The 12,235-nt window shown below is 36.3% G+C and overlaps 1 protein-coding gene across 3 annotated transcripts in view; it reads left to right on the forward strand.

Moving 5' to 3' along the window:
- Positions 1 to 12,235, forward strand: part of SPEN (spen family transcriptional repressor) — an 89,216-nt gene that overhangs the window by 62,657 nt on the left and 14,324 nt on the right. For 2 of the 3 annotated variants that reach the window (XM_040264017.1, XM_040264018.1), the window contains 6 exons: positions 349 to 549; positions 4,224 to 4,375; positions 6,902 to 7,027; positions 7,382 to 7,495; positions 8,355 to 8,468; positions 10,533 to 10,633. In XM_040264017.1, coding sequence (XP_040119951.1) covers positions 349 to 549; positions 4,224 to 4,375; positions 6,902 to 7,027; positions 7,382 to 7,495; positions 8,355 to 8,468; positions 10,533 to 10,633 — 808 coding nt within the window. Of the gene's footprint in view, positions 1 to 348; positions 550 to 4,223; positions 4,376 to 6,029; positions 6,169 to 6,901; positions 7,028 to 7,381; positions 7,496 to 8,354; positions 8,469 to 10,532; positions 10,634 to 12,235 lie in introns of those variants that run through there. The other variant, XM_040264020.1, reaches the window with a different exon arrangement.

The following is a 12,235-nucleotide window of genomic DNA, read 5'->3' on the forward strand; positions in this document are numbered from 1 at the left end:
TCACTGTCTCCATCTTTATTCTTTCCTGTTCTTGTTCCCTTTTTATCCTAAAGTGAATCCCTGGTGTTATTTCATTTCACACTATCTTAAAAGATCTGTACATACGAGTGTTTTCCTGAGTAACCATGCTATATCATTCTAGCAGATAACCAGTAATATCTTTTAAAACCCAGTTTATTTTCAGAATTGTTCAGTGGTCTCTAAATGCATCTTTAGAGTGGTTTAATTTGAAAAAGTAATGTTTTAATGCTAATTAGGTCAAAAGTCAGGTTAAAGACTCAGTAGCTTACATTTTGAGTTGTAACTGTATTAGAAAAATGAGCAACTTGTTTTTGTTTGATGGTTTAGATACAAGCCTTAAAGATGGCCTTTTCCATGAATTTAAGAAATTTGGAAAGGTGACTTCAGTGCAGATACATGGAACTTCAGAAGAGAGATATGGTCTGGTATTCTTTCGGCAGCAAGAGGACCAAGAAAAAGCGTTGACTGCATCAAAAGGAAAACTTTTCTTTGGCATGCAGATTGAAGTAACAGCATGGATAGGGCCGGGTAAGAGACAGTGACAGCTCTCTTAACACACGTTCAGTGTCTCCTGTTTTAAAGAGCTGTTGTTTATTAAGTTGTTGCTCAACTTAATAAAATAGATTGTTTTGGTTCAGAAGGCGTGAAGATTGTTTTTGTAAAAGGCAGTTCAGGCCCTTGTTGAATCCCCCCCTCCCCCAAAGGATTGAATTGATTGAGACAAGGTGGTAGTTCCTAGGAGAATGACGACAGAATTAGAAAACAGACTACATCAATCTGAGCGACGAGTTAGACCAGTTTTGTTTCCATTATGCTCTGCACAAATTGGACCTGTTAGTCCAATTTCCATGACCTTGAAAGATAATGACAGATTGAGTATATGCAGCCCGTTGAAAGTTTCAAGGGATCGTTATATTGCTCGAACCTACCTGTAAGACTTGTCTATTCTAAAGCAGGAAGTCTTGTCAGACATGACGTGGGTCAGTGTTCTTCCTGTTTCAGAACCACCTGCAGTACTTGTTTATAATGCAGATCTTTGATCCTACCCTCGCTTACTGGTTTAGAATTTGCATGCTCAAGTTTTTAAAACCCCTGATTTACTTGTGAGTAAATCTATAGAGGAATGAGCAGAAATGTTAACTTTATGCATTCACATAATGTATGCGTGGGACAGTTGAACTTTAAGAGTGAGACTTTGAGTGGAATTTATAGGATAAACATAGCCCATTTTCTTGGAATATTCATTTTATTTGACAGCTAAGAGGAAAAAAATAGAATTTCTCTGATAAGAATGTGTGTTATTTGTATATTAAAACAGGCACAGAGTTGTTAGAATGAAGACTATAAAATATGCTTAATTTTATGGTAAAACAGGAATTCAAAGGAATATTATCTTTTCAAAGGAATTGTTAATATAAGTTATGCCTTCCCATTCATTTTCTCCTCCGTGGAGTTTGAGATGTGCTGCCTTAACTTATACTGGGCTACGGGCAGCTCAGGAGTTCTTATTTAACACATTTTAAACAGTCAGAACTGACTTTGAGGAATAATATTTAGAATGTCATATAATCTGTACAAGTTTTTAGAGCCATATATGCATATGTAATTTTAAATTAGTGAGGCTCTAACTCAGGGGCATTATCAATAAGTGACCTTCTAATCTCCAAGTAGTGGGCTTAACTTGAGATTTTTAGTGAAAAAAAAAAAAATTGGGGGTCTTTCCTGGCAGTCCATTGGTTAAAACTTTGTGCTTCCAGTGCAGGGATCTCAGGTCCCATCCCTGGTCGGGAAACTAAGATCCCACATGCTGCACAGCATGACCAGAAGATTAAAAAAAAAAAAAAAATCAGTTTCTAATTAGTTAACAACAAGGATGTTAACTGGGCTTTAACCACCAGCCACTGAAGATGTTGAGATGTTTTTTTAAGCTTCCTTGGTGTCTCAGATGGTTAAAAATCTACCTGCAATGCAGGAGACCCAGGTTTGATCCCTGGGTCAGGGAGATCTCCTGGAGAAGGGCATAGCAACCCATTCCAGTATTCTTGCTTGGAAAATCCCTTGCACAGAGAAGCCTGGCGGGCTACAGTCCGTGGGATCACAAAGAGTCAGACACTACCGAGCCACCAACACTTTTACTTTTCTTTCATTGAAGATGTTGAGAAGTTGGATTGGTTCAAGCATAGCAAAGCCAAAGATACTTTTCCCAAATGGGACAGCATTGAAAGACCAGTTGAATGGGTTATTTGAAAGCTGTGTAAGGACATTTGGTTGGAATTAGCTGTTGGATGGTTGTCATAAATGTTTTATATTGAAATGTATGGAGCTGATTGCTTCCTTAGGTCAGAGACCACTTGGATTAAAAATATCGAAGTCCAGGAAACTTAACCTTGCTGACACACCTCTGGTGGCTTCAAACATTGTGCTTTTTTACTCCTCTGCTGCACAACATCACAATCTCCTCAACATTTCAGTGATGTGTAGGCAGTAAGAGTTAAAACTGGTCATGAAGGCTGAAAGACACACTCCGAAATTTTTACTGAGTTGTTTGATGGAAATGAAGTCATTGTAGATTTTAATGGTTGCAAATCATGCTTTATCATTCTGATTCTGCTTTTTCTTTTTTTGACTGCACTACGAGGCTTGGGAGATCTTAGTTCTCCTGATCAGGCGTTGAATCTGGACCACAGCAGTGAAAGCCTAGAATCCTGACCACTAGGCCACCAGGCCAAGGGAACTCCCCTGATTCTGCCTTTTAAAGTACAAATCTCAAGATGTGTCTGAATTATTTTTTTCTCCTTTTAAATGAAATATTTCTAAGTATGTACTCTCCTAGATAATTTTAAGACCTTGTTGATTTTAAAATGAGACATATCCTCTGTGAAATAAGATGAAAATGTAGATAAAGATAGGTGTAATGAGCACTGAGTAGTTTCTGGGTCCATCTGACTGAATATATACTCTCTGACTGAATATATACTCTCTGATGATTGGGTGAGATTAAGCTCTGCTACCATTAGAGCTATTAAACTGGAATCAGGAGTGAGATGTATTCTGGTGTAGTTCACCCAGCAGCTCAGGAATTGAGTCTCTTTAAAAAATCATTGTTGTTGTTGACATCATCAGTAATGTGGCTGGAGCTAATGAACACTTTGTTTTAGTCAAATTGATTAAATACTAACGTTTTTGGATGGCTTTGTTTTGCATTAAAAGAGAGAGATATCATACAGGCCATATTCTGATTGTTATCCAGAAAATGTTGAAAGCCCCTGACTTGTTGTTCAGTCACTCAGTCGTGTCCCACTCTTTTCGACCCCATGAACTGTAGCCTGCCAGGCTCCCTGTGCATGGAATTTTCCAGGCAAGAATACTGGAGTGAGTTGCCATTTCCTTCTCCAGGGGATCTTCCTGATCCAGGGATCAAACACACATAGAAGACAGATTCTTTACCATCTGACCCACGAGGAAAGCCCATCCCAAGTTAAATGGAACTTCAGAGAAAGCCCATGATTGAGTTAGTCATTGAACCAGGACTTTGATCATAAGAAATAAAAACCTTAAAGAGTCATTTAACCTCTTTCTGTTTGTCATTGGGTACCATGCAACACCAAAAGAAGATATTTTGTAAGCGTTACTTCAGTCAATTTTCATACAGTTACTATTCTCATATCTAAAAATTGCTGTATTTAGATAATTGGGTATGACAAGCATAAAATGCTAAATATTTTACAAAATATTGAAAAGTAAATAAAACAAATAGTGAAACTGGACTATTTTTAGCTGAATTTCATGTTTATTTCAGATTTTAGGATTTTAGTTTTATAGTCTGCATTCAGAGCCTACTACATAATTTTTAAACCTAAGATTAGGCTTAAATAATTGCCGTTTTCCACTGGGGGTTAAAACCTATTTCTGTGATAGTGATTATCTTTTAAAACAAATCAACTGAAATGGAAATTCAGTTGAAATTTCAGTTCAATTTCTGTTTGAAAGGTCAAGGTATTAACTTTCTCTTAATTTTTTGGACATGTTTCTCTAGCCTCTGTATTCTTCTTTTGCTTTGGAGCTGTTTCTGGTGGTATATATGATTTTTCAGATTACATGAGAATTAAGCCCCATATATCAGAGATTTGATTTCTTAAAGTAGATTTTCCCATGATATATGAGTAAACATTAAAACACTCTCTGCCCCTTTCCACTTACAGAAACGGAAAGTGAAAATGAATTTCGCCCCTTGGATGAACGGATAGATGAATTTCACCCCAAAGCAACAAGAACCCTTTTTATTGGTAACCTTGAAAAAACCACTACTTACCATGATCTTCGCAACATCTTCCAGCGCTTTGGAGAAATTGTGGTATGTTGGTTTTTTTTTAAAACAATGAAAACAGTTTTAAATCTTTGTCATAAAACATACAGCATAAGTACAGCTTATATTTGGAAAAGTGTATTTAGATGTTATAATGACTATTTTTCTCACTTGCCCTATTGTGTTTTTAACTCCTGCTAAAAGATGATCTGGCAAAACTCATCAGGGACTGCTTTATGTGTGTAAAAGTATATAATTGTCTTTATTTACATATGTATTTTCCTTTCCACTTTTCTTATCTTTGTCCATTGGATGCTGTTTTAATGCCATCTTTAGTCCTGTGGGTTGAAAGAAAAATCTGGACGAGAAAACAGAGCTGCAGATTAGTATATGATTGATTAGTATATGATTCTTTTTATTACAATGCACGTTAGAAGTACCTTGGGAATTATTGGAATGTGGTTGTCGTGCTGGAAGCTTGGTTCTGTTTTGAAGTTTTAATTAGAATCTGTTTAAATTATGCAAGTCATTGTTTGACTTAGAGATAGAAGGATTTTTCTGTTCTCCATGATTTAAGACTTGAGTCAAATTATAGTGAAAATAGTTTGGTTACAGTTTGTATCCTTAGATATACTGTTTTGTGTTATGTTTTAAAAAATAGGAAAATTACTTCTGTCCTCCTAGACTTTCTCTAGGACTTCACAGTTAATAATTGTGAAGAAAGTAATATATTTGGACTTTGGAGAGCAAAAAAAAAAAAAAGTTTGAGTAGAAACAGCTATCGTACATCTTTTAGGTTTGTGTATATGTGATGTCCATTTTTCCATTCTTACGTATACACTAATGCTCTAAGGAAAAGATTCTTAATATTTTTTAATGGCATAACCTAGTCTTGTGAATAATATGTTATTTGTGCTTGTGGCTGAACAAAACATCTTTAGGGGCTTGAGAGAAGAAATTAAAGTTTGGCAGAAGTGAAGCAAAAACAGAGAAGCTATTCAGGGAGAGATACCAACAAAACATTCATCTTTCTTTTCTGATTATTAAACTTCTCTTATTTTTGTGAGGGTACTGTATCCTCTTAATTCCAGCTCTACTGCCTACCTGGATGGGTGACTAGATGCTCAGTCACCTCTCTGGGCTACAGCTTCTTCTATCTTTAGCTCACAGTCTGTTATTTATTTGTTTTTTGGCTTTGCAAGACTATGAATTGATAACATTTTCAAACATACTTTTATTTGAATGTAGCTGCTACCATAAATTTTGAAGGAGTTTAAAAAGTTGAATTTGGGCATGTGGATATATTTTCATCACCGGGGTTGCTAAAAATGGAATGATTATTGTGTTTTAAGAGCTATGCTTGTCAATAAGGCGGACATGTCAGTATTCTATTTGAAAACTATTATCTTGTTTGCAGTTGCTCATGATTGTCACTGTTTTAATGACATACAAACCTTCGGAACATGGTCTGCTGCTTATTGATAACAGATTATGCTATAACAGAACCTTTTTAGTGAGTCAGCCCACCATTGTTCTTTGGGAAATTTAAATGGAGCTATCCTGAGTTACTACATTTTATGTAATGATGAAAACAGCTTCCGTTTACCATTACTTAGAAAAATTTTGAGTATAAATTATTGCTTTTTTTTAAGGACCCATCAAACAGTTCTTTAAATGCATTACTCATTTTGCTCTGTTTCAGGTTTTGATTATTGGCTTGTGACCCTTAAGGAGGCTTAGATAATCACAATACATAATCTGCAATATATGGCCCAGCTCATTATTGTTTAAGTACAAGTTTTGCCATCCAAGTGTCTGGTTTCTCTGGACCATTTTCATGTGTAAGCCAGGTTTTTTCACTACCTCCTCTAAGTAGGCAGGACCAGAGTGTCAGATGTGACAGCAGGTTTTGAGCATTCCAAAGAAATGGGGATATTCCTTTATGTAGAGTGTTTCTTTAGTCCAGGGATGGTATTCTAATGCATCTTCACAGAGTAGTTCAGATATTTATATAGTCCATTCATTCTGCGTATGAGCGATTATTACCACATTTATCAGTCACCAGGTTTGATTCAGTTAGATATACTAATAGAATGAAGCTTCTGATTCAGGATTGCATATTTTAAATCACTCTTTGAAAATTTGACTTCTTTATCATTGTTATTCTTCCCAGATGCTGTATTTTAAATGGCTTGCCCCTAATAAGGATTTTAGATATTGCAGAAGGGAATTATTTGTTAGGTTTTCATTAAATAGGCCACCTTTTACTTCTTATCATAAATTTCTCTTAACACAGGTATTTTGGATTTAAAATTTTGAGTTTTGAGTTGCATTGCAGTTGCTCTTCTGCGAAGAGCTTCACGTGAGAAGAATTTCATGGTTTGTGACTACAAATGTTGTGTTAAATAGATTTTTAGGCTATTTACAGTTGCATTAAGATGTATAATTGTAACTAAGCAGGTGGTTTGGGAGGAATCTGTTTTGAGAACCATGTAGCTCATATGGACTTGGTTTATTCTGATTTATTTTTTATTGGCATATCACTAAGTGGTATCCATCCATTGTTTTTTTCAGGATATTGATATTAAGAAAGTAAATGGAGTCCCTCAGTATGCATTCTTGCAATACTGTGACATTGCCAGTGTTTGTAAGGCTATTAAGAAGATGGATGGGGAATACCTTGGAAATAATCGTCTCAAGGTAAAGGAATTTATATAAGTTACTGTGCTGTTAATATTTGCTGTGTTTTTTTTCCTCAAGATTTGGCGATGTTTTATTTTGGTATATATGATTATTTAAAATTGTAATAGTACAGTTAGATAACCATAAAAGTAATGAACTTCTTTGCATCCTTATCCTGTTATACTGTAATCTGAATTAATACTCTCTTAGCCAGGCAGGATAAATTTTGTGTAAATTTTTATTTGATTTTAACTTGATTCCCACTTGAGGTGGTGGTTTGATAAGATTCCTACAGAATACCAGTTTTTTCACTATTTTTGTTGTTGAATAATTGGTGGCTTAACTAATAGAAATTTTGCCTTTTGTATTCAGCTGGGTTTTGGAAAGAGCATGCCTACAAACTGTGTGTGGTTAGACGGGCTTTCTTCAAATGTGTCAGATCAGTATTTAACACGACATTTTTGCCGATATGGGCCTGTGGTAAAGGTAAGTGGGAGGTTTGGGTATGTGGCTTTAAGTCACTACTGACTTCCTTTCTTTTGGTATACTGTCCTTTCAGACCCAGTTTCTAGTGCTGACTATTCTTTAGTAACTCATACGTTAAAATTCTCTTTTTTCCAAAATTTGATCTAGAAGAGCACTTGCTTATGATACATTTTGAAAAAAACTATATCGAACCCATCAAAATGATTAATTTTGGAACCAGTCTGCAAAATACTGTTAAATAGACTGTTGCTTAGGGAATTCTATAATTTTATCTCATTAAAATTAGTCTGATTATATAATTATTCACATTCACACGTATATGTAATTAGACTTGATTTTTTAAAAAGTGATTTTCAAAAACACTCATACAACAGAATATTCATCCAACCAATGTTTGTTGTGTAACATTCACAAACATAACAGGAAAAGGGTTTCTGGACCCCATTCCATGTGAAGGTAAAGATTTTAACTTCTTAAAAGCAGATTTTACATTGTGGGAGGTGTGTTGCATAACTTTGACATTTCTTTAAGTGTAGCTTTTGTTGTATGAGAAACAGTTTTTTGGTCTGGTGGTTTTTTGTCGGTACTTAGTTTAATATAGGACAGTACTCAGTCAACATGGAAAAAGAATACAGAAAAACAAAAACAACATACCTCATGCCACAATATCTACAAATCTAAACAGTTCCTATGACGTTTTGTTGTGTTTTTACTATAACATGCATCATCAGGAAAAACAAATTGTTTTCTGGAATAAAAAATATATATATTTATTCTTGGCAATGTGTTAGTGACTTAGGATTTTGTTGGGACTAGCACAGAATTTTGATTAGACTGATGTTGTTTTGTTTTTTTACAGGTGGTGTTTGATCGCTTAAAAGGCATGGCCCTGGTTCTTTACAATGAAATTGAATATGCACAAGCAGCTGTAAAAGAGACCAAGGGGAGGAAAATCGGTGGGAATAAAATAAAGGTGTGCAGAATGACTTTAAGCAGAACCAAAACAAAATCATGTTTGGATCCCAACCTGTTAATGATTGGCATTTTGTTGGCTTACAGCACATCTAGTATATGTCCTCAGTTTTCAAGGGCGATATTACATTTTTTACATTTGGCTACTTCCAGTGGTCATGTATGGATGTGAGAGTTGGACTGCGAAGAAAGCTGAGCACCAAAGAATTGATGCTTTTGAACTGTGGCATTGGAGAAGACTCTTGAGAGTCCCTTGGACTGCAAGGAGATCCAACCGGTCCATTCTGAAGGAGATCAGCCCTGGGATTTCTTTGGAAGGAATGATGCTGAAGCTGAAACTCCAGTACTTTGGCCACCTCATGCGAAGAGTTGACTCTTTGGAAAAGACTCTGATTCTGGGAGGGATTGGGGGCAGGAGGAGAAGGGGACGACAGAGGATGAGATGGCTGGATGGCATCACTGACTCGATGGATGTGAGTCTGAGTGAACTCCAGGAGTTGGTGATGGACAGGGAGGCTTGGCGTGCTGCGATTCATGGGGTCTCAAAGAGTCAGACACGACTGAGCGACTGAACTGAACTGAACTGAACTTAAGGACACAGAGTCTTTTGAAAGGTTACCACAGAATCTTCCCTAAAAATCCTCATTTGAGGAAGTGTGCTTCCCTACATCCTGGGTTCCTGGTGCTCACGAGTGAGCTCTCAGTGCAGGCTGCACTCCCAGGAGCTCCAAGTGTCAGTCCAGCTTCTTGAATGATCCTCTCGATCTTTTTTCCTCTTCTCTTAAAGAGTGGGTAATCACTGAAAGTATGATCTTTTGTCTAAGTATTTTTATTTAAAAACTTCTGTTCATAAGAGTTTCAAGGAATTTATGCACTTAATAACTCTGATGGTTAGATTAAAATCAGTCTTTTTAAAATAAGATATCGATAGATGGTGAATATCATGTTTTAATGACTTTGAGGCCCCACTGAGTAAAGTTTAAATGTTCTTCCATATTTTATGTTCTAACTGTGGTTCCAGCAAATTTATGCACAAGATGTTGTTGTTGTTGTTTAGTTGTTCATCATATCCAGCTGTTTGCAACCCCATGGACTGCAGTACGCCAGGCTTCCCTGTCCTTCCCTATCTGCCAGAGTTTGCTCAAACTCATGTCCATTGAGTCGGTGATACTATCCAACCATCTCATCCTCTGTTGCCCTTTCTCCTCCTGCCTTCAGTCTTTCCCAGCATCAAGGTCTTTACAACTAGTCAGCTCTTTGCATCAGGTGGCCAAAGTACTGGAGCTTCTGCATCAGTCCTTCCAATGAATATTCAGGGTTGGTTTCCTTTTGGATTGATTGGTTTAATCTCCTTGCTGTCCAAGGTACTCTCATCCAGCACCCCAGTTCGAAAGCATCAATTCTTCAGCGCTCAGCTTTCTTTATAGTCCAACTCTCACATCCATACGTGACTACTGGAAAAACCATAGCTTTGACTAGAGGACCTTCGTCTGCAAAGTGACGTCTCTGCTTTTTAATACGCTGTCTATGTTTGTCATAGATTTTCTTCCAAGGAGCAAGCATCTTTTAATTTCATGGCTGCAGTCACCATCTGCAGTGATTTTGGAGCCCAAGAAAATAACGTCTGTCACTGTTTTCATTTTCCCCCATCTATTTGCCATGAAGTGATAGGACCAGATGCCATGATCTTATTAGTTTTTTGAATGTTGGGTTGTAAGCATGTTTTTTTCACAAGATATTACTAGATTTAGTTGGTCTGATTATTTAACTGATGGCCTAGAATCCTGATAGGTATGTTTCAGTTTTTGATTTTGCTTTCTCCACTGCTTCAGGATTGGGTTCTGAAACTTTAAATTATAATTCTTTATCAAGATTTCTGTAGAATTTGAGAATTTTCAAGTTAAAAAAATACAGCTTTAGTTATGAGGACTGTTTCACTTAAATGAAATTTAAGTTACGTTTTCTTGAAATTTATCCAGAAGAAGAATTTTCAAATTTGGTAACACTTTCCATCATTGAAATCTGAAACTTGCATTAAACACCTGCTATTCATTTTTTTTTTAAGGTGGATTTTGCAAATCGAGAAAGTCAGCTGGCATTTTATCACTGTATGGAAAAATCTGGTCAAGATATTAGAGACTTTTATGAAATGTTATTGGAAAGAAGGTATGTATTTTCAACCTATCAACATAGCTTGAATTTTAAAATTTCTAGTACATAAAATTTAGACGAGATTAAATTCTGTTTTTCATCCCTTTCATTCCTCCCAAACTTATTCCTTTTATTATCCCCACGTATGGAAACACATTAAAAATGGATTTCTCATGTAGCTCATGGGAGTTGGGTTAACCTTATCTACATTTTCTCCCTGAGAATACTCATTAAAAGAGTTACTCTTTTCCAGATTATAACTTTATGTATAAATCATCTTGCCTTACACATTTAAATTAAACATGTTGAAATGCATTATAGACTATTAAATGCCCAGTGTATTTAGTAATGACAGCATCCAAGTTGTCACCATGTATGAGCTCATAGAATTAATTGAAAGAACAGAGAACTTTCAAAAGACTATCAAGAGCTTTGTTTTAAATTCAGATGTCTTAAATAATTTGTAAATCAGAAAGCCAAAGTTGTATAAATTAATAACTTTAGCTATGTAGAAAATAAACAATCCTTAGGAATTCCCTGGCCTTCCAGTGGAAGGACTTGCTGCTTTCACTGCCATGGGCCTGGTTTCAATCCCTGATCAGGGAACCAAGATCTCACAAGCCACATGGCACGGCAAAAAATAAAGTAACCCTTACGCATCTTTGTTAATGTTTTCAGTCATGGTTGGTGGTATTCGATATTGTTTCTGCTGCTTGTGGGAACTGTAGGAACCGTGACAGTTCACAGTCATTTAAGGCGTCACCGTCTAAATCAGGCTGATGCTTAAAACTGCATCAGAACTGACGATTAAGTCTTTTTTAGACAACATATATTATTAAAACACCCTGACAATGTCAGTAGGTTCTTCAAAAGCTGATCACATTTGAAAATGGAAGCTATCATCCATATGATAAAGCTGTTTGTCCAAACTTGCCTCTGTGATTAAGTCTCCTGGAATGTTTCTACTAGATCTCCACCCCTGTAGATATGTGTTAGACAAAAGACTATTTGAGAAATGCCTTTACACACTCAAGTTCAAGTATAAAAGGGCTCTGTGACAAGGATGAGGCAAATCCTGATCATGCTCCCAGAAACCTATTGAGTGCGTTCCCTTTATTGCCTCCTCTTGCTACTTCATTTTTGTTTGAATCAAAGAAGGTATATATTTCTTTTTCAGTTACTCATGGTGTTTAGTGTAATGGTCATTAACTACTTCAGTGGTTTTTTAATGAAAAATGTCCGCTGCAGCCAAATTTCCCAAAGGGTGAACTTCTAAGGTGTCAGTGGTTTTCCACTAGTGGATTGGAATCCACGTTCGAAATTTTTCTGTGTGTGAGAGAAAGAGAACGAGCATATGTAAGAACATGGTCTACGTGTCCTCCACAGGGAGGAGTCTCCATCCTCCCCACCCCAACCCCTGCAATCCGAAGTCGTTGTCAATGCTTGAAGTGCTTATAGGGACTCTTAGCCAGAAGTGAGTGGAAAATGTGTTGAAGATCTAGTGGCACTTAAGACATAAAACTTTCATTAAAATTCTCTGTGTGTATGTTCAATATTTTTAGAGAACAGTGTCTTATGAGGGTTGGATAATGTTATATGGGTGTTAATTTTTGAATA

This window comes from Oryx dammah, unplaced genomic scaffold (genome assembly GCF_014754425.2).
Source record: "Oryx dammah isolate SB20612 unplaced genomic scaffold, SCBI_Odam_1.1 HiC_scaffold_21, whole genome shotgun sequence".
NCBI lineage: Eukaryota > Metazoa > Chordata > Mammalia > Artiodactyla > Bovidae > Oryx > Oryx dammah.